Source organism: Martes martes (genome assembly GCF_963455335.1).
Source record: "Martes martes genome assembly, chromosome: 17".
NCBI classification, from domain to species: Eukaryota; Metazoa; Chordata; class Mammalia; order Carnivora; family Mustelidae; genus Martes; species Martes martes.
This window is the reverse complement of record NC_137905.1, coordinates 1947908-1970391: the sequence shown is the minus strand read 5'-3', so window position 1 is coordinate 1970391 and position 22484 is coordinate 1947908. Positions and strand designations below refer to the sequence as shown.

At 52.0% G+C, this 22484-nt stretch overlaps 1 protein-coding gene across 6 annotated transcripts in view; it reads left to right on the top strand.

The window, feature by feature from the left end:
* BANP (BTG3 associated nuclear protein) overlaps positions 1 to 22484 on the top strand; it is a 117633-nt gene that overhangs the window by 66355 nt on the left and 28794 nt on the right. For all 6 annotated transcript variants that reach the window (XM_080829130.1, XM_080829128.1, XM_080829129.1 and 3 more), the window contains 3 exons: positions 927 to 1057; positions 2480 to 2542; positions 3884 to 3922. In XM_080829130.1, coding sequence (XP_080685256.1) covers positions 927 to 1057; positions 2480 to 2542; positions 3884 to 3922 — 233 coding nt within the window. The remainder of the gene's footprint in view (positions 1 to 926; positions 1058 to 2479; positions 2543 to 3883; positions 3923 to 22484) is intronic.

Here is a 22484-nt window from a genome sequence, read left to right as displayed (position 1 = left end):
AGAGGTTAGAAAATGTGTATTCTTCCTTGCATATTTTTAACTTGACGTTTTAAAATGTTGACAGCTAGAAGTTTTCATTATACTTTGAAATCATTGAAAAGGATGTCATTTCTGACATAATGCAAGGGTTAACATTTCGCATGCCGATGTATTCAGTGGAATGTATGTTTCATGTCCACGTAATGCCCACCATTAAGCTGTTAAAAAAGGAAAAGCTTTCGTTGGGTAAGCAGACATTTTACATCTTTTTTCTCCTTCCATTCACTTCTCACTGAGTCTCACCCTGTCGTGATGCGTGTTTACATTTTTTACTATCCGTCTGCCATAATTCTTTGCAGAGAATTGTACACACAAAGTCAGAATGTTTTTTGGAGGCTTTAATGTTCTAAGTGTTTAAGAAACTTCTGTTAAGATAAGGTTGCAGCTGAAATTAACACACAACATCGACACAATGTATTATTTTGGATTAAACAAAGGAAGTGAGTTTTTATTGGAAATGTAGCTTTAAAGAAGTGGTTGGGGATTTACCCCCCCCCCCCCCCAGTGAGTTTAATTGTCCGTGAACAAGTATTATTTGCTGCTGGTGTAAAGCAGACTATTATCAACTTTATTCGTTTTCATTTTTGCTGATGAATCTGGAGCCACTTCATTTAACAAACGGATAAGAACCGTCTGTCTGAGCAGTCAATCCTTCAGACCCCTTGTGTCCACAGGTCGGAAACCTCCATTCCCTGGCACTTGGAACTAACGATCTCTAGACGATGCCGCGGGTCCTCCCTCGGGACCTGTCGACTGGACTCGGGAGGAGCAGTTCCCTCTCCTCTGTGGGGTGTGGGGCTGGGGAGGGAAGGAAGCCCAGAGGCTTGCACGGGGCTGGGGCCGCCCGTCTCCAGCTGGTGGCTGAGGCCTTCTGTACTTCCCCGCAGAGACCGTGATGAGCACCCCGCCCCCCGCCAGTGAGATGCAGCAGCCCCCGCCACAGGCCCTGCACTACGCCCTGGCCAACGCCCAGCAGGTCCAGATCCACCAGATCGGAGAGGACGGACAGGTCCAAGTAGTATGTGCCCTTCTCGCTACTCTGCCTCTGGAAAGGGTGTGGGGAGGGGGCTGGGGCTGGGGCACGGCCAGTGGGGAGGGCCACGCCCCATGGCCCCTTCGTCTCCCTTGCACGTGCTACCCTGGAAGCCGCTGTCTGCTCCGAGGGTCTGGGTCTTCAACTGTCCCTATTTTGCCCTGTCCTCCTGTCCACTGTAGGTGCCCTGTTGATATTTTCTCAGTTCAGACACAGGGGCACCCTTCCCCTGAGGGAAGAAAAGTCATCTCCTTCTGGCGTCTGGAGAGAAAGGGAGTGGCCTTCGGTCATGCGTAGCCCTTCCTCTGGGTGGTGTGACGTGCGCTAAGCTCGTGGAGGCTTGAGCACCGCAGTCTGCTTTGCATGGCCGGGCCCGGGGAGAAAGTCCTCCCGATCCTTGCTGGGCCCTGTGGCCGAGGAGAGCTAGGGAGCTGCCCCTGTTCAGCGTGCCCCTGGGCTCCTGTGGACGTCATCGTCCCACCCAGCTGCGCTCTTCTGCAAGTCGCAGGGGCCCCGGTCTGACCTTGCACTTGGCGTGCTGCCTGGGAAAGGTGGGCTTCCGGAAAGCTGTAACCAGTGCTTTTTGGGGGGTTTTCTTCACCTTCCGGAGGGTGCTGAGTCCTCTGTGTGACTGGCGGTCACCAAGGCCATTACTTCCGTCTCAGCCGCAGAGTCTCTGAGGGCGTTGCGGGGCGGATCGCTTCGATCCAGTTTGCGTGGTCGGAGTAGAGCCAATGCAGCAGCGAGTTCGCAGCGGCGCTGAGTCCCGTTGGCATTTGTGGCGGGCGGAGTCCTGCCTGCCCCCACAGCCCTGAGGGCGTATTAGCGGGGTTCTTGGTGTTGACCGACCTATTTAAGTAGTTTTGTGTTTCTCTGATTTAAACACCTTGCCTGACCCACGTTCAGTGTAGACACCCAGTGCAGCCCCTCCCACTGACCCCTACTGCTGTGTGGCCTTCGCACCCCAGACCGCGAGGAGACCACCTCCGGCTTCCGGGAGCTTTCTGGTCCCTCCAGGTTGACAGGATGGCGGAAAAAAAAGTTCTTCCCATTTTCTGGGAAATTTCTGTTTCCCGTCTTCTCCTAATGCTCTTTCTATTATTAAATTTGCCTGTTTGGTACCATTTGAAGATGGAACAGGTTTTACCTGGGCCCCATTGCTTCTCTAAGAACTATTGCGGTGTTGTGTGTGTGTTACAGACCAGAACTTTGATGTCGGGAGGCCGTTTGATAATGCGCTCCCCCCACCCCCCGTCCGCATGTTCTCTTACGCTGTTCAGGGTTTAGTGGTCTGGAATTGCCCGCAGCTAATCCGGAGCAAGAGCTTCAGAAAGCGTTGCTCGTTTCCTGCGGCTCTGGGTTTCTTCTGATGCTTCTTGGTGTCTTCTCTTGCTGCGGATCCCACAGGGCCATCTCCACATCGCGCAGGTGCCGCAGGGCGAGCAGGTGCAGATCACGCAGGACAGCGAGGTGAGTCGCGGCCCCGGGCACTGCCCTGGGCCTGCTCTGTGTCCCTGTGCTCTTGCGCTCCGGTCGTGGTCCAGCGGGGTGGACGGCTGGGAGTCCCCAGCTGACACAGCGTCCCGCAGTGACCACCTGACTCCCGTTTCCTCAGGAGGTCACTGTGGTAGGGGGAGGGACTGCGGGGAGAGGGACCCAGGACATGTTGTTAGGACGGAGGTGCCTGTCAGCAGGCCGCATCCGGAGGGAAGTGGCACAGAGGTGCTCGGGGCAGGGGTGGGGCGGGTAAGGACCTGCTGCTGAGCGAGCGCTGGCCAAGTCCTGTGAGGGGGTACCCCGGCAGGAGGACAGTCAGCTCGCGGAGTGGCCACAGCGCTGGGTGGGGAAGGAAAGCCGACGGTGCGGGTGGAGGAGGTCGCGGGCTCCCTTGAGGGCGGGGGGAGCTCCCTTGTAGGGGCGCAGAGAGATGTGAGGCCCGGCTGGCGGCCCCAGACACCTGCCAGGATAGGGGATCCTTCACTATGCCCTAGAACTTACGGTAGCCTCCTGAAGGGAGGTCATTATACATTTGTGTTCATACTGTTTCTGCCCAGAAAGTCATTAGAATATTTCTTGGATTTCACGAATCCGCCCCTTTTTTCACATCTCATAAGCGCATCCCTCCTGTCCACGTAATCCAGCGTTTGTTCCCATTAGGAATTGAATGCACCGAATCAGAAGAACTCGCTGATGCCATTAATGATAACTTTGTCCTAAGTCACAGCCGCGATTGGTCCTCACACGTAAAACACTTGCTCATTTAACAAATATTTTGTCAAAGCGAAGCTACCTATACAGACGGTTTTAGCAGAGCCTCTTAGAGCTGTAACAGTCATTTTTTCCTAAACAAATGAAAATGCATTTCCACTTGGTCAGACCCCAGTGGGCTTGTGACCTGGTCAGTTGTGTTGTGTCCTGTCTGCTTCCTGGTTGGGGCACTGCACCTGGGTGCCTCAGGTGTCCCCGTCAGGGCCCTGGGTGACGAGTACGCAGGACCGCGCCGTGTAACTTCTTCTTGTTCTCCTTGGTCTAAAGTTGTTTCAAAATTGAAGTTGGGGGGAAAACACGACAGTTTCATTTGCAGTCAGGACTGGGGGGTGGGTACAGTGTTTTTTTTTTCAGCTTGTTTTTATAAGAAAAAATAGTCTGTAAACTCAGTTTTTGTTTCGTTTTCGGTGTTTCATTGTTACAGGGGGTTGACTTTCTGTAGAACTGGTTTATTCACAGATGGCACGGCTGCCCCTGCCTCTGTCTCATTGTGTCTGGCAGTTTTTCTGGTCCTTGATCTCTGCCTTTTCACCCATTCTGCAGGGCAATCTCCAGATCCACCACGTGGGCCAGGACGGGCAGGTAAGTGCTCACGTGCGCTCCCTTAATGCCAGCTTGCCAAGGGGGTCGCCAGATCTGGCATTGCCGCGGGGAGGGGTGGGGAGCCGGACGCTGGCGCGGCGTCAGCCTTGGGGACAGGCCAGTGCTAGCCCTGCCAGCGACGGACGTCTTGGAGCACATGGACACGTGCATGGGTGGGGCTCTAGGCTACATGTGTGGCTTCGTGGGGTGTGATGTAGCTTTTTGCTTTGCAGAGGAACATCCGTTGTCCCTTTAGCATTGTCATCTGTGAACTTACACGTGTGCTGCCGACGGCCGTGTTCGTGCAGTAGTTATATACTAGAGTACGGTGGGTTTTTCGTGGAGGTTACTGCAAAATGCCAGTCACCAGCCTTTTAAAAAATCTTTGACAAAAAGTGTAACGGAATAGTCATTGAACACCCGGGACATGAACTGTGTTTACGAGGCGGAGTGCTCCGACGGGGAGGTTCTAGGGAGGGATGTGCTTGCTAACATCCAGTGAGATTGTTGGTGACTTGGAGCATTGACATTTCCATGCCCTTTTGGAGAGTTTCTGTTACAGAGATGTTTATGATCTTTGAAAAATGATGAAAGAGAGTCTGGAGAATCTTCCTTTCCGATACCACGTGACCCGGAGCCATGAGAGCTCATTTGCTGTCAAGACAGTAATACTTCTTGTTCTTGAGACCAGCTGGGCTGCCCGCCTCGAAACGGCCGTGTGCGTCCCTGTTGCCGTTGGTGGGGGCCTGGTGTTTGCCGTGCGTGGGGCCTGGAGCATGGATGTCCCTGGACTCAGAAACGAGAGCACAATGGCACCCCGTGTGTTGTATTAGGAACCCTCCGAATGCCTTGGGAGAAGCGCAGCGGACCTCACGTCGCTTGTTTAGATTGGAGTTTCTCTTTCCAGTTTCATCTTGAACATACACTGAGGTGGTTTTTTTTAATTGTTATTAATATACAGTGTATTAATTTGCCCCAGGGGTACAGGTCTGTGAGTCGTCAGGCTTACACATTTCACAAGACTCACCATAGCCCATACCCTCCCCAATGTCCATAACCCAACCACCCTCTCCCTCCCCCCTCCCACCAGGAACCCCCAGTTTGCTTTGTGAGATTAAGAGTCTCTTATGGTTTGTCTCCCTCCCAATCCCACCTTGTTTCATTTTTTACGTCCCTTCCCCCCATGACCCCCCACTTTGTCTCTCAACTTCCTCATATCAGGGAGATCATATAATAATTGTTTTTCTCTAATTGACTTATTTTGCTTAGCATAATACCCTCTAGTTCCATCTACGTCATTGCAAATGGCAAGATTTTGTTTCTTTTGATGGCTGTATAGTATTCCATTGTATATACAGACCACATCTTCTTTATCTGTTCATCTGTTGATGGACATCTAGGTTCTTTCCATAGTTTGGCTATTGTGGACATTGTGGACATTGCTTGTTTGAACATTCGGGTTCACGTGCCCCTTCAGATCACTACATTTGTATCTTTAGGGTAAATACCCAGTAGTGCGATTGCTGGGTCGTAGGGTAGCTCTGTTTTCAACTTTTTGAGGAACCTCCGTGCTGTTTTCCAGAGTGGCTGCACCAGCTTGCATTCCCACCAGCAGTGCAGGAGGGTTCCCCTCTCTCCGCATCCTCGCCAGCATCTGTCGTTTCCTGACTTGTTAATTTTAGCCATTCTGACTGGCGTGAGGTGGTATCTCACTATGGTTTTGATTTGTATTTCCCTGATGCCGAGTGATGTGGAGCATTTCTTCCTGTGTCTGTTGGCCATCTGGATGTCTTCTTTGCAGAAATGTCTGTTCATGTCCTCTGCCCATTTTTTGATTGGATTCTTTGTTCTTTGGGTGTTGAGTGTGATAAGTTCTTTATAGAGTTTGGACACTAGCCCTTTATCTGATAGGTCGTTTGCAAATATCTTCTCCCATTCTGTCAGTTGTCTTTTGATTTTGTTGACTGTTTCCTTTGCTGTGCAAAAGCTTTTGATCTTGGGGGCGCCTGGGTGGCTCAGTGGGTTAAAGCCTCTGCTTTCGGCTCAGGTCATGATCTCAGGGTCCTGGGATCAAGCCCCGCATCAGGCTCTGTGCTCGGCAGGGAGCCTGCTTCTCCCTCTCTCTCTGCCTGCCTCTCTGCCTACTTGCGATCTCTCTCTCTCTGTCAAATAAAGAAATAAAATTGAAAAAAAAAAAAAGCTTTTGATCTTGATGAAATCCCAATAGTTCATTTTTGCCCTTGCTTCCCTTGCCTTTGGCGATGTTTCTAGGAGAAGTTGCTGTGGCTGAGGTCGAAGAGGTTGCTGCCTGTGTTCTCCTCAAGGATTTTGATGGATTCCTGCCTCACGTTGAGGTCTTTCAGCCATTTTGAGTCTATTTTTGTGTGTGGTGTAAGGAAATGGTCCAATTTCATTTTTCTGCATGTGGCTGTCCAATTTTCCCAACGCCATTTGTCGGAGAGACTGTCATTTTTTCCATTGGACACTCTTTCCTGCTTTGTCAAAGATTAGTTGGCCATAGAGTTGAGGATCAATTTTGGGCTCTCTATTCTGTCCCATTGATCTGTGTGCCTGTTTTTGTGCCAGTACCATACTGTCTTGATGATGACATCTTTGTAATAGAGCTTGAAGTTTGGAATTGTGATGCCACCAACTTTGGCTTTCTTTTTCAACATTCCTCTGGCTATTTGGGGTCTTTTCTGGTTCCATGTAAATTTTAGGATTATTGGTTCCATTTCTTTGAAAAAACTTGATGGTATTTTGATAGGGATTGCATTAAATGTGTAGATTGCTTTAGGTAGCATAGATATTTTCACAATATTTATTCTTCCAATCCAGGAGCATGGAACATTTTTCCATTTCCTTGTGTCTTCCTCAATTTCTTTCATGAGTACTTTATAGTTTTCTAGTACAGATTCTTTGCCTCTTTGGTTAGGTTTCTTCCTAGGTATCTTATGGTTTTGGGTGCAATTGTAAATGGGATTGACTCCTTAATTTCTCTTTCTTCTGTCTTGCTGTTGGTGTAAAGAAATGCAACTGATTTCTGTGCATTGATTTTATATCCTGACGTTTTACTGAATTCCTGTACAAGTTCTAGCAGTTCTGGAGTGGAGTCTTTTGGATTTTCCACATAAAGTATCATATCATCTGCAAAGAGTGAGAGTTTGACGACTTCTTTGCTGATTCGGATGCCTTTAATTTCTTTTTGTTGTCTGATTGCCGAGGCTAGGACTTCTAGTACTATGTTGAATAGCAGTGGTGATAGTGGAAATAGTGGAAATCCCTGCCATGTTCCTTACCTTAGGGGAAAAGCTCTCAGTTTTTACCCATTGAGAATGATTTTCATTGTGGGTTTTTCATAAATGGCTTTGGTGATATTGAGGTATATACCCTCTATCCCTACACTTGAAAGAGTTTTGATCAAGACAGGATGCCGTACTTTGTCAAATGCTTTTTCAGCATCTATCGAGAGTATCATACGGTTCTTATTCTTTCTTTTATTAATGTATTGTATCACATTGATGGATTTGCAGATGTTAAATCAACCTTGTAGCGCAGGAATAAATCGCTGCTGGGTTGTGGTGATTAATCCTTTTAATGGACTGTTGGATCCTATTGGCTAGTATTTTGGTGAGAATTTTCGCATCTGTGTTCATCAAAGATATTGGTCTGTAATTCTCTTTTTTGATGGGGTCTTTGAGATCAAGGTCATGCTGGCCTCATAAAATGAGTTTGGAAGTTTTCCTTCCATTTCTATTTTTTGGAACAGTTTCAGGAGAATGGGTACTAATTCTTCTTTAAATGTTTGGTAGAATTCCCCTGGGAAGCAGTCTGGCCCTGGGCTTTTGTTTGTTGGGAATTTTTTGATGACTGCTCCAGTCTCCTTACCGGTTATGGGTCTGTTCAGGTTTTTTATTTCTTCCTGGTTCAGTTTTGGTAGTTTATACTCTAGGAATTGCATCCATTTCTTCCAGATTGTCAAATTTGCTGGTGTATAGTTGCTCATAATATGTTCTTATAATTGTTTGTATTTCTTTGGTATTGTTTATGATCTCTCTTCTTTCATTCATGATTTTATTAATTTGAGTCCTTTCTCTTTTCATTTTGGTAAGTCTGGCCAGGGGTTTATCAATCTTATTAATTCTTTCAAAGAATCAGCTCCTAATTTCATTGATCTTTTCTCCTGTTTTTTTTGGGTTTCTATTTCATTGATTTCTGCTCTGATCTTTATGATTTCTCTTCTCCTGCTGGGTTTAGGCTTTCTTTGCTGTTCTTTCTCCAGCTCCTTTAGGTGTAGGGTTAGGTTGTGAACTTGAGACCTTTCTTGTTTCTTGAGAAAGGCTTGTATTGCTCTAGACTTTCCTCCTAGGACCGCCTTTGCTGCATCCCAAAGATTTTGAACAGTTGTATTTTCATTTTCATTTGTTTCCATGAATTTTTTCAGTTCTTCTTTAATTTCCTGGTTGACTCATTCATTCTTTAGTAGGATGCTCTTTAGCCTCCATGTATTTGAGTTCTTTCCAACTTTCCTCTTGTGATTGAGTTCTAGTTTCAGAGCATTGTGGTCTGAAAATATGCAGGGAATGATCCTCATCTTTTAGTACTGGTTGAGACCTGATTTGTGACCCAGGATGTGATCTGTTCTGGAGAATGTTCCATGTGCGCTAGAGAAGAATGTGTATTCTGTTGCTTTGGGATGGAATGTTCTGAATGTATCTGTGATGTCCATCTGGTCCAGTGTGTCATTCAAGGCCTTTATTTCCTTGTCGGTCTTTTGCTTAGAAGATCTGTCCCTTTCAGTAAGGAGGGGTGTTAAAATCCCCTACTATTATTATATTATTGTTGATGTGTTTCTTTGATTTTGTTATTGGTTTATATAATTGGCTGCTCCCATGTTAGGGGCATAGATATTTAAAATTGTTAGATCTTCTTGTTGGACAGACCTCTTAAATATGATATACTGTCCTTCCTCATCTCTTATTAGAGTCCACGGCTTAAAATCTAGTGTACCTGATATAAGTATTGCCACCCCAGCTTTCTTTTGATGTCCATTAGCATGGTAAATTGTTTTCCACCCCCTCACTTTAACTCTGGAGGTATCTTTGGGTCTAAAGTGAGTTTCTTGGGGACAGGGTATTGATGGGTCTTGTTTTTTTTTTTTTTTTTTTTTAATCCATTCTGATACTCTCTGTCTTTTGATTGGGGCATTTTGCCTATTTACGTAGGGCAACTATTGAAAAATATGAATTTAGTGCCATTATATTGCCTGTAAGGTGACTGTTACTGTATATTGTCTCTGTTCCTTTCTGGTTTGTTACTTTTAGGCTCTCTCTTTGCTCATAGGACCCCTTTCAATATTTCCTGTAGGGCTCGTTTGGTGTTTGCAAATTCTTTTAATTTTTGTTTGTCCTGGAAGCTTTTTATCTCTCTATTTTCAATGACAGCCTATCTGGATATAGTATTCTTGGCAGCATATTTTTCTCGTTTAGTGCTCTGAATATATCATGCCAGTCCTTTCAGGCCTGCCAGGTCTTTGTGGGTCGGTCTGCTGCCAATCTAATATTCCTACTGTTGTATGTTATAGACCTCTTGTCCCGAGCTGCTTTCAGGATTTTCTCTTTGTCACTAAGACTTGTAAGTTTTACTATTATATGACGGGGTGTGGACTTATTTTTATTGATTTTGAGGTGGGTTCTCTGTGCTCCCTGGATTTTGATGCTTGTTCCCTTTGCCATATTAGGTAAATTATCTACTATAGTTTGCTCCAATATGCTTTCTGCCTGTCTCTCTTGTTCTTCTTCTGGGATCTCAATTATTCTAATATTGTTTTATCTTATAGTATCACTTATCTCTCGAATTCTCCCCTCGTGGTCCAATAGTTGTCTCTCTTTTGCTCAGCTTCTTTATTCTGCATCATTTGGTCTTCTATATCACTAATTCTCTCTTCTGCCTCATTTATCCTAGCAGTAAGAGCCTCCATTCTTGATTGCACCTCATTAATAGCTTTTTTTATTTCAACTTGGCTAGAGTTCTTCTGTTTCTCCAGAAAGAGATTCTCTAGTACCTTCTGTGCTTTTGGGGAAAGCACAGCTAGCACTTTGAGAATCATCATTCTGAACTCTAGTTCTGACATATTACCGATGTCTGTATTGATTAGGTCCCTAGCTGTAGGTACTGCCTCTTGTTCTTTTTTTGTGGTGAATTTTTCTGCCTTGTCATTTTATCTAGATGAGTATAGATGAATGAGAGAACAAAATACTAAAGAGGTAGCAACGACCCCAGGAAAATACACACTAACCAAATCAGAAGAGACCCGAAACCAGGGGGAGAAAATTGGGGGAAAAAGAAAGAAAGAAGAAGAAGGAAAAAATATATATATCTATATCTGTATATATCTATCTTAGACTGGTGACTAGAACAGAGCCACACACTTGATTTTGAGTGTTTTTGGGTGTATTTTGGTCTGTTAGAAGAAACTACCTCCCAAAATTCTAAAGAAAGAAAAACATATATATACGCAAAAATAAGGGTAAACAGAATGAAGGTATGGAATATAACTGTAAAGATGAATATTAAAAAAGATTCTAAAAAAGAAATTGATAACAAGTTGGTGGAAAAAAAAAAGGAATGGATGTGATCAGGCTGAAGACTAGAACAAAGCCATGTGCTCAATTTAGGGTATATTTTGATCTATTAGAAGAAATTGTATCCCAAAATTTTAAAGGAAAAAAATCTATATATAAAAAATTAAGGTTAAATGCAATGGAGGGATAAAATGTGACCAATGATGAAAATTAAAAAAGATTTTAAAAAATGTATTGATAAGATAAAAAAGTTAAAAATGTTAAAATAGGAAAGAGGAAAAATTAAAATAGAAAAAAAATTTTGTTCAATTTAACTTTGCCAGACTAAAGGATCACAGGAAGAAAGCTGTGCATTCTATGGGTCGCTTCTCCCTAGCTGTGAAGTTCCGCAGTTCTCGTTAAGGGGTGAACTTGGCCGTGGCCGGATGTTCTTGCTGATCTTCTGGGGGCGGGGCCTGTTGCCGTGACTCCCCAGCGTCTTTGTCCCAGGCGGGATTGCGCCGCCCTTGCCAGGGGCGGGGCTAAGTCATCTGCTGGGTTCGCTCCCGGAGCTTTTGGTCCCCGAGCGCTTTCCGTAGTGCCCCGGAGGCCGGGAATGAAGATGGCGGCGCCCAGTCTCCGGCCGGAGTCCCCGAGAGCTCGGGCCGCTCCTCAGTGCGCCGGCGGAGAAAAGCCTCCAGTCTCTCCCGTCTCCGTGGTCTCCGGCTGCTCTCCGGGCTCCCCAGCCTGTGACCGAGCGTCTCTGTCTCTGGCGCGGCCCCGTTTGGCGTCTCCAGACCCAGCAGATCCTGCCGCGCCCTCCTGCCACCCCGCGCCCCCTCCGGGGAAGGAGGCGAGTCTCCCGGATCTGCCGCTTGCGGGGTCCCTGCTGGGAGAGCAGTGGCCCGGCGGTGCCTCGGATCACGGTTTCAGGTGCCCCCGCGCTGAGAGCCCCGTCCTGGGCTCCAGCTCCGCCCCGGCTTCCCCGCTCCGGCACCCGCGAGCTCTGCCGCAGTCAGACACCCCCGTCCTTCCGTGACCCCGCGGTCCCGAGACCACACGGTCCCTGTGAGGGCTCCAGCCCCGCCAGCCTCCGGAGCGACGGCCCTCCGTGGAGCGGACTTGCAAAAGGTCGGATTTTGTGGAACTCCGCTGCTCCTGCGCTCGCCTGGAGCCGCCCCTCCCCCGCCGTCTCTCTTCCCGCCGCTTCGCACTCCCGTGTCCGCGCGTCCCGCCTGCCCGAGCGTGGTCGCTCTTCCGTTCCTGGAGCTGCGGCTCTGCTCTTCGCCCTCCTGGTGGGTGTGCGGCTGTTCCCAGTGGTTTGGTGACTTTCCCGCCGAACTCCTGGGCCCTGATGATACCTCGGTCTCCTGCTCCGCCGCCGTCATGCTCCCTCCAACAGGAGGTTTTCCTCCGAGCCCTGAAGCTCCAAGACGCCAAGGCAATGCCAGGTTCGCCAGCAGCCCCCAGTCATGTCCCCCAACCCTGGGGGACACTGGGCCAGGCAGGCGGAGGGCGGCTCTCAGCTGGCTTTCGCTGCATGTTCTCTGGGTGGGGAGAGAGCGCTCCCGTCTAGGATAGGAGAGGACGGGTCGTGGCCCATCCGTGAGCTCTGGTCTTGACCACTTCGTGTTTGTATTTGTCCTCATTAGAGTATCGTACATGATGTTGGATATTCTTCTCGTTTTTGCCTCTATCCCTGAGCGGAAGGCCACTTGGGATTTTTGAAAGGTAAAATAACGTGGATTTTATATGATGGCAGTATGGTGTGTGGCTGAAGACAGCGTATCTGGAGTCGGTGAGGAAGGCGGAGGTCCCGGCCTCTGTGGCCAAGATGGCAGGCCCGGCGTTTAGCCCCCGAGGGGCTCCGGGCGTGTTGGAGGAGCCCCACTCCAAGCATGGTACAACCCGAGTGTCCTGTGCATGCTTTGCGGGTGCTGTGTGTCTCGCTGTGGCTGCAGGCCTGGGCCTGTGCTATGTGAGCGACGGCCTTCCCCAGATGCTCGACGCCAGCACCCGTGCCTCTCGCTGTGGCCTGCGAAGGGCAGTGGGCCACCGTCCTGCCTGCCGCCTCTGCCGTGCCGATGGTGCTTTCCTCCTCATCTGCTCACGTTTGCCTGTCCGAGCTCATGCTGCCATCCAGCTCTGCCCGGCGCTCACTGTCCATCCTGTCTGGGTCGGCCGCTCAGAGACGGAGCTCAAGGACAGGCAGGACAACGCCAATGACGGCCGGATGATATTTCCCAGCTGTCGCCTCTGCTTTCCCAAGGGCAACCTGGCTTTCTGACTTGCGTGGACCCTCGTGCTGCCGTAAAGCTGCCTTTTTCTAGGCGGTCTGTCCAGCTCATCCTTTCCCATTTCCCTTTGTGGAAATTCCTTGTTGTTGTATCACTTGGCTAACTCTTGGTCGTATTAAGTTACTCTGCTTGAGACAGCTTCATTTTTAACGTTAACCAAAAATTTGCAAAACAGAATGATGTTTTGCAAGACACAGAACACGCCGCCCCATGTGGTGTCACTGATGGGGCAAGTGAGAAGTGCAGCCGTGCTGGAAACTGGGGCGCTGGGAGGCCTTCCCCTGCCCTCACCCTCGCCCCTTCTCACCCCCCGCGCCCCAGCCTCCCTCCCCTGGTCTCGCACACCCGCAGGAAGATGGTGCCGGGCGCTGCGGCTCTTTCCCCGTCACTCACACGGGGCCCCACAGTCTTACAGCCGCTCCCCAGTTTCCACGCGGTGGGGCCGGTGCCGGTCCTGGTGTCATTGTGGGTGTGTGGTTTCCTGAAGAGCACCGCATGAGGCTTGTTCTGGTTTTAGGGAGCAGAGGTGCTGAATGGGGAGGCCGATATCCTCCTGAGTTGCAGAAGCCCGTGAAGAAATTCTCGTACTGCTGGTCTTGTAGAGTGCGCAGACTCACCGACTGTTGGCTTCGTATTAAGTCTCCCTGCTAGCCTGATGATGTGGCAGCCCTCCACATCCTTCCAGAGCAGCTCAGAGTCACGCGGGGGTGGTGGCCGCACGCAGCCCTTGGCCTCTTCTCCCACTTGCTTCCTGGCCCTGGGAGCCACCGCGGCCTTCCCACTTCTCTTGGGCTCTGGTCCCGTGCGTCATGGGTTGCTCACGGGGATGACTTTCTGTGTCAGCATCTGGTGTCTGGGAAAGCTCCGCGCCTTTGTGCCGGGGTGGGAAGGGGGCAAGAGCCGGGTGCATGTTCACTCTGGGCAGACTCTGTTTTCGGGAGAGGGAGAGCTGCTGTCTGCTGGTGCATCCCTACACAGATGCAGTTCCGCCTTGCGTCTCCGGAGCCCCCACGTGCTTCTCCTTCCTGGGCCGTGGACCCTACCCGTGGCGGGTCTGTTGCGGGGGCACATCAGCGTGGGCCCGGTGCATTAGAGACACAGCAGTGTCCCTGCTCCCCACATGTGGGAAGGAACGTTAAGGAGTGATAGCCGACGTACACAGCGGGAGAGAGCTGGGGGTTTCGTTGGAAGCCTCCTTTCAAGGGAAAGTCATGGCGCCAGCCGGTGGCCCAGTTACATGTTTCCTGTTCTCTTCCCTCTGTTTCTGGCCACCTGTGTCTTCTCGCAGTGACCACTTCCTTGTCCTTCCTGATCTGTTTTGGGGGAATCTTGATGGTCAGATTTACTATGGTGACGGTCACGTGTAGTCATGAATTCTGGTCCTGGGCTCTGGGCGAGGGCAGCTCCTGGGAGTGAGATGTGTAGGCTGCGGATCTGTGTTCCTGTTCCCGATGGTTCTCGTTCAGAGGAACGTTACTGGGCCCGTTCATGCCGTGCTGATTTCTTTTGTCGGCAGCCTGAGTGTGGGTACCGGGGACACGGGTGATTTCTTCTACTGCCTCGTGCTGCTGTCTTCTCTGTCAGCCACGACCATTTCAGCATCGATTGTTTACTGTTGCATGAATGGAGAGCACAGAGGCTTGTAAAGAACGTGGGGACTTAAAAGGGTTTGGGCGTGTTATTGCCCACGTGGTGACTCAGGGAATTGTGGTATCTGTTTGGGCGCATGGACTTTGTGTAGTAAATGAGATCAGGAATGGGGAAATCTGGGGTTCTCAGGAGGGGCCTGAAGCTAACCCTGGCTGATAGTGATGCCCAGAACACGAGTTGAGTATGTAGACATGTATTAAAGGTGCTAGGCATGGGAAGTGATCGCTTGTGTAAGGGAGTTCAGCTTTCCGAGTTAGCGGTTGGTGTAATAGAATTTTCTTTAGCGTGAGAGCTCATGGGCACTAGCCGGTGGCGGGCCGGGTGGGGATAGAGAGAGAATCTCAAGCAGGCTCTCCGCCCAGCCCCGAGCTGAAATCAAGAGTCATGCTCACTGATGGGACCCCCAGGTCCCCAGTATAATAGCATTTTCAAATTTGGTGTGGATTTTCAGAAGATTCTGAAAAAGTGAAAACAAAAGGTTTTCAAATGTTAAGAGCCATAGAGATTGCAGATTGCAGTGAGGTGGATGAAATGATTTTGAGATGCATTTTAAATGAGAAACGAGAAGGTCATGGAAACTTTTACATGGAGTCATGTGGCACTTATGTGGGCCAGGGATGGCCTCAGGGAGGGCGAGCGGACTGGGGAGCCTCTGCAGGGACTCCCCCTCGCTACAGTCGCTCTGCCTACCAACTGGGGCTCGGCTCCAAGTCATCCTTGCTTCTCGAGCCCGTCCTCGCTCACTGTGGCCGCTGGACCACCCTGTAGGCCTGGTTACGCCGCCGGTCGAATGATGGGTTTGTGCTATGGGACAGGACTGTGTCACGGTCCACAGTGTGAAGACAGGTGTGCGTTTAGGACTCTAGCACCCTCCCGTGCTCACATGCACACATGCGCAGCTGAAACAGGTTCCCAAAAGGGTTTCTACTTAACCTCACTGCACGCTAGTTGCTCTAATACTTTTTACTCTGTTCTTTTTTTCTTCTTCTTTTTAAAAATCTCTTTCGAGTACGGGTTGTGACACATTAAATCCATTTCATGGCTTGGGGTTTGAAAAGGTCTTAAACAGGTGACCACTGATGTCTCTTTCTTTTCTTAGGAGCCTGTAGCTCTGTGATGTTGTCCTTAAGTAATTTTTAAAATTTATTATTTATTTTTTAAAAAAGATTTTATGTATTTATTTGACAGAGACACAGCAAGAGAGGGAACACAAGTATGGGGAGAGGGAGAAGCATGCTTCCTGCGGAGCAGGGAGCCTGACGTGGGGCTCGATCCCAGGACCCTGGGATCGTGACCTGAGCCACCCAGGCACCCGTTAAAGCATTAGCTAATTAGGATATATTCCATTTCTTGTTAAAATGAGCACCATGAAATGAGCCTTTTAAAGAAAGGTCTTCTGAGGGGCGCCTGAGTGGCTCAGTGGGTTAAAGCCTCTGCCTTCGGCTCAGGTCATGATCTCAGGGTCCTGGGATCGAGCCCCACATCTGGCTCTCTGCTTGGCGGGGAGCCTGCTTCCCCCTCTCTTTCTGCCTGCCTCTCTGCCTACTTGTGACCTCTCTCTGTCGAATAAATAAATAAAATCTTAAGGGAAAAAAAAAAAAGAAAAGAAAGGTCCTTTGAGCCTAATCAGTGTAAAGCAACGTAGTTTAGAAATTTAGCTTGTAAAAAATGGCTTCACATGTTTTGTTAAAGAAGGGCCAGGCACGCACGTGTTGGTCATCTCGGGGAGCTGCTAACACACGGTGCTGGAAGGCCAGAGGCGTTGTGTGTATTCTAGAGAATCCCGAGTGGGGCGCATGGTGCTTCCGAGGGCTGGCCACTCACGGGCCTGTGACGTCACACAGGAGCTGGGGTGCCCGTGGCCGGGAAGACGCCTAGGCCCGGCTCTCACCAGCATTGCCTTGTAGGGCAAACATGTCAGTCAAGGCCGCCTCTTCGTCATTCCTGCGAGTCTTGCTTCTGTCCTTGCACCTGGAAAGCAGAACGTGGTGAGCGTGGCCGCGGGTCACCGAGGCCGAGGAGGGCAGTCCGGCCGGGGCGGACCCCAGCGCTTGGCCAGCCTTGCCTCTTTATACGCGGGATGGGCTCGTAAAGTTGTGGAGACCTTTTAACCTCAGCAAGATGTCTTCAAAACCATTTTAGATGAATAATACAGGATTAGAATTTGGCCCGTTGTGTGCATTAAGATGCATTAATGAAAAGCGAGGCCGTTGGGGATGCTTGGGGAGTGACTCCCGAGTTCCGGTAGATGGGCCTTGGGTTTCGCAGCGTGGTGCCTGTCCTTTCGCTGTGACTTTTCCCGGCACAGCCCCTACTTTCTTCTGTCACCGAGCTGTTTGCGTCTCACCGTCCGGCAGCCTCTCCCTTCCGTGCTGGGTCGGCCCGACAGCTCTGTGCCTCGTGAGGCTGGTTGTTCCGTGCGGCGCAGGGACGACGCGCGGGCTCGGGACTCAGGACAGAAGATGCTGTTCTGATGTCTGCCTTCGACAGCGGTGCCCTTCCTGTGAGCGGGCGTGCGGGCTGCCGGAGGGCCTGCGACGCGGGCCGAGCGCTGTCCGCGTTCCTGGCTTCGAAGCGGGCGTCCCAAGGCGCTTTGTGGATGTGGACCTCTCACTCTTCTTCAGGAAGACGGGGTCTTTGCAACAAGAGGGTCTCTAAAACCTTTTCCACTTTGAAGATTTGAACGTGAGCCTCAAAAGGGGGCCTTCCCCATACAGTCCCCATGAAGTGCAACATATTAGTCCTCAGCCTTGGACACCAGGACCCTGGCCTCCCTGGGGGAGCTCAGCTGCGGTTTGCCAGCAGCGCTTTGTCAGGTGAGAAGGGGAGAAATCGGACGCGTTCCTCTCAGAGGAGGGGTAGGGCTGCGGACAGGTTGGCCTGGCTCTGTGCATCGTGGAGTCCACTCAGGGGAGGCCTGGTGCGCCCACCCTCTGTTCTTAGAACCCTGGTTAGGGCCCAGAGATAAGCATCCTGTGGCGTGAGTCAGAGTCCGGCCCTCGTGAGACGCCGAGCACGTGCGTGCAGCTCTCTGGGCCATTATCCTCAGGGGGGACAGTGCAGTGCCTTCCTGCCCCTCCCAGATGCCCAGCTTCCCAGAGGAAACACCCTCAGGTCAGTGTTCTGTCCACGAAGGAGTCATGCTTTGTTCAGGCCCCGTGTCCCGATGATGGAGCGCTTGGTGAGCTGACCACTGGCTTGTGGTCATTGTCATGCTCTGACGTGGCGGGTGTCGGTCACGTTTGGTCTTTACGTGGCTGCAACTCAGGACGGTCAGGCCAGGATTTCAAAGCTACTGTCTAGATTTGACCCCAGTCACAGTGTCCCCAGCTGCTAGCAGAAGCAAACAGTGGACTCAAGGGGGTGACCCTTAGGACGGTGGGGACAGCTGATGGGCGGCAGCGTGGGCAAGCTCAGATGAATCACGGCTCCAGCCTCTCAGAAATCACGTGCGGCAGCACAGTTGAGTGTGCATTTGTTACAGCAGTTTTCAGTTTGGTGAATTTCGGATAAAAACGTTGCCAGGCCGTTGTAGGGAACATGTGGATGCTCGGGGTTTAGACTGTGGGAGGGACAGTGCGTGCTTTGGTTCTGATTAATTTTATGGGATTGAAGCCTTGCCAACTCACGATAATTTTTCAGATTTATCTAATGAGTTGGAAGAACAACTGCATAATTAGCCTCAGTTTACGAGACGGTGAGGCCGTTGTACGATTAAACGTGGAAGTACAGGCTTCCCCCCGAGCGGTTCGGCGTGAGTTGGGGGGGGAGGTGTCCAGAGAGGAAGGATGTTTGTTCTGAACGTCGTCTGTCACATCAGCTTCCACAGAGCAAGCGGTGCCGTGGACGCGTGAGGTGTCAGAGTCCGCGTCCTCGCGACACGTGGGGAGACAGCATGAACCGGTGCGGTGTGCCCTGCTCTGCGGCGGGGGCTGCGGGGGTCTGCGGGGAGGCGGGCCTGGCTTTGGCACCACCATGGAAGCAAGACTGCTCTGAGGTCACGCGCTTAAGACACAGAGTTCCCAGCCACGAGACTGCACATCAGGACCAGGCGTCTCCTGTAACTCATTACGTTGCTAAAACAAAAATGTTTTATTTGTTTCCACTTCCCTTCTCTACAGATACTTGTTTTCTGGGGGTTTAGATCGCATAAGCCCCAGGAACGGTGCTGTTGTAACTAGAGCACACTGTATCGCTGCTCTGCCCGAGAGCGCCACGGAGGAGAGAACAGGTCTGCGCGGCCCCGCGGTCCCGTCAGGGCAGCCAGGACGTGGCCCTTGTCTGTGGCTTTGCACAGCTATTTAGGCAAGACCAGCGGGGAACCGGCGGCTGCAGATCGTCGTTTAGTGTAGCTGCTGCTCGTGAGACGTCCTCTCCTTGATGACTGCTGGAGCATTCGAGTGACTGGTGGAACCGGTCATGTAAGCGTGAGGGGTGGTTGGACAGGAAGGGTCCGTATCCCTCAAAACTGCCAACTTGAATCAGCACTGGCAGTCCAGGAGGGCCTGGCTCTCGCTTTGCCTGGATTAGAACCAGTCACTAGTGAGTCGTGATTCAGTGTATGAAAGTACAGATAAGCAGAAATCCACGATAGCAGCGTGTGTGGATCCATTGTGTTTTGAACTATTTGACATTAAGTTGCATGTGCCAGAAACCTTAGAGTAGAGCTATAGGCTCCGTGACGGGGACGCTTGTCGAGCCGTGGGTGTGGGGATGGGGATGCTAATAGAGCCGTGGGCACGGGGACAGGGATGCCAGTCTAGCTGTGGGCGCGGGGACTGGGCACGGGGACACTGGGCCGTGCAAGGAGTTGGACCATCACTCTTGCTTTAGTTCTCTCTTACTGTGCCACGTGCCGCCCCAAAACAGGGCTGACGACCACCAGTGGTCATTATGCCTCACGATCTGGTTTTCCTGGGTGCAGCGGGTGGGAGTTCGGTGTGGAATGGCGTCACTGGGGTCATCTGGAGTCCGAGCAGGCTGCCCTGTCAGGCTGGAGCTGGGCTGGCCCATGGCCCGGGGCTCTGAGGCTGTCCTCCCAGGCCCTTCGGTCCTCCCCTGTGAAGGCTCCCCTCGTGGCCCTCGGCCTCACAGCACGGTGGCTGGCCTCCAAGAGGGGACGTAACCAGCATTTGAGAGCCGAGGCTGTGGGCCTGCCAAGTCTTGTGGTGACCTGGCTGTCTTTGCCGGGAGGGCGCTGGGAGGGGCAAGGTCGAGGGCGCCTGCAAGGAGGGTCCCGGCGTCTTGCGGCCTCCACTCTGCTTCCAGCGTGGTTTGGCTGTGAGCGCCTGCAGGGCGGGGCCCAGGCTGCGCCCAGGGAGGGGCTCTGCCCACACACATGGCGGGCGTGCAGGGACCGGGGCTGCGGGGCACCTGGTCGTTCTAGGACGGGGCACAGGGCCCTGGAGAGCGCCTGAGTGTATTTACGGAGACGTCGACTACGTGACTCAGACAGCACGTGCGGGCCCCAGCGGGGACCCTCCCGGATGCCGCGGCTGGGCTGGGGGGTGGGTTGTCAGCACCGGGGTCGTGACCTCCGGCAGGCAGCAGCCCACCCATGTGGCCCAGATCCACACTGAGAAACTCCGTGTGCTTCGTCGGGGCGGCCTCGCTGACGGAACACGTTGGGCTTCCGCAGTCGTCCGCGGCGGGCGGCTGCTCCGCCGCGGGAGGTCCGTGATCCTTCTGCTCTGCCTGCAGCGAGTTCAGGGTTTTACAATCTACACTTAGACGGTTTCTGAAATAGCTTTTCGTTTCATTCACGTCATTTTCTTGGGAGCTTAAGGAAACAAAGCAAAGACCCAAACATGTGTTCATGTGACTGGAAATACTGTTCCACAAGCGGTCCGTGTTTGGAGAGTCGGCCGCCGCCGCTGGCTGCCCTCCAGTCCCCTTGGAGCACGACGGCCACGGCTCCCCTCTGCTTACGGGGCTCCTCAGCACCCAAGGACAGGCACCTGCTTCCTTATAGTTAATACTAACTTGTTCGAGATCAAGACACAACCAGGAACGAGAAGTTCGGGGTCGCTTTAACCTTGAGCATCATGCAGGAAGGTGCCCGTCCTGCGAAGATGCCCTCCAGGGAGCCGACAGCCCCTCGCCCTCCAAAGCCCCGTGAGGAGCGGGCATTGGGCCTGTAGGCCCTCAGGCCCCTGTCCCTGGAGCTGGACCCGATCATAGCCTCCCTGTGGCTTTGCTGGGGAGGGGACGAGTTCGGGAGCAAGTGTGCGCTGGTGTCGATGCACGTGGGCTTGGTTGGGGAGGGAAAGCCTGGGAGGGGTCTGTGCCTCAGGAAGGCACACGCGGGCTCTTGTGTTCCAGAACACCCTCTCCACTGCTGTTGCCACCGCCGCGGGGATCGAATGGGCTTGTTCACAGTCTTGAGCTGTGTTCGCATCTGTCCCCTCTGCTTGCTGCCTTCTCTGTCCTTTCTGGGGCCCCTGGAACGGCAGTGCTTCCTCCGCGGGGCTCCTCCGCGTTTCTGCCGGGGGCCGGGGGTTCATGGAGACTCCAAGGGGCTGAAGGGGCGCTTGTGAGGGCCGTTTCCGGTCACGTGGTGCGAGCGGTGGGCACAGGCGCGCAGGGCTGCTTACTGACACGGCCAGTGCCCAGCGTGGGACCCAGATTCAGGTTTTGGAGGATTGATCACACGCTCTGTTCCAGACTCTATTGCTAGGCAACATCCTGTCTCCGGAAAGGGTCCTAGCGGGGTCCGTGACTTCTTCCCACGTGGGAGGTTTGTAACCTCGCAGGCCGTCTTTAAAGACCTGGGCTTTGCTTGTGCTTCGAGCATGAATCACGGGATGGTGCAGGGTTGTTTCACCTCGACGTGTGTGGGGATGCGATCGTGTGTAATAGTGGGAGCTGGTGTTCTGAGATGTGCGGGAGGAGGGTCCGCACGGCTCTGTCAGCGGACAGTACCCTTTCATGCCAGCTCCCGGGGGCCGCGTGTGTTCGGGTTAGCCCGTCCCTGTCGCAGCGGCACACCCGGCACACGTGACTCACTTGTACTGAGCAGAGTTAGGCAACGCAGCTCTAAGTCCAGGCTGCGCTCATGGTGCGTTTCTGGGGTCGCTTCGCCAACATCCCGCTAACAACAGCTTGGTGGTCTTTAAACTCTTAAACCTCTCTTGACTTCTTTGGCATTTGTCTTCCTCCTTATACTCGAAAGGCAATTTTACTAGCTTTCAGAACTTTTCCCGTGAAATGGGGCCTGCTGAACGAACTGGGGAAAAGATTAGAAGAGGCAGGAAGTACCCAACGTTTTATGTGCACGACTTCTTCCAGAGTGGGTGAGAAGAAGGGGGGTGTGTAGAAGAAAGTGTTGTGTGTGCGCGTAGGGGCCTTTATCTGTGGCAGTAAGAAGGTTGTGTTTCGGGGGGGGGGTGGCTGTTGGCTTTGGATGGTGGTTCACAGTAGACAACAGCCTTGGCCTCGCGCACAGCATGCACTGGGTCCCTTCACTTCTAATAAGAACGTGCCGTTCACGAAAGTACAGCTCTGTGTTGCGTGCCAGACAGAAACAGGAAACTTGGAGGACCTACGGGTAGTTCAGGGCATCAGTCCCTTATGGAAAAGCCTTCCCTAAGACGGTGGAAAGTAGAATTTAAGTCCTAAAGGCCAGAGCAGAGTGAGTTTGGTGTTAATGAGTTCCAAAAACATCCTAGAAAAGTCACAAAAACGAGTTTGCCTCTCCTGTCGCCGGGTGGAGGAAGCCTGGCCGCCTCTCCAGGGCTGGCTTGGTGCCGCACCGTGGGTCTGTCAGCCTGCCTGGTGCTCCCGGGCCGGATGGGTCCGCGGGCCCGCTGTGTTCCCGCCGCTGGCTCTGGGTCTTCTGGAATCGTTTTGGTCCCCGGCGGAGGCTTGTTACACGGAGCCCCACGGACTGGCTGCCGGTGGGCGGGGAACACGTAGGGACGTGTTCTGCAGCGTCCCGTCTCCGAGCTTGCCGACAGCGAGTTGGGGCTGCGGCCGTTTCCGCAGGCCTGCCATGTTTCCCCGCGGGGGTCACGGCCGGGCTGCTCTGTGCCAGGCCGTGGTTCGACGGGGAGG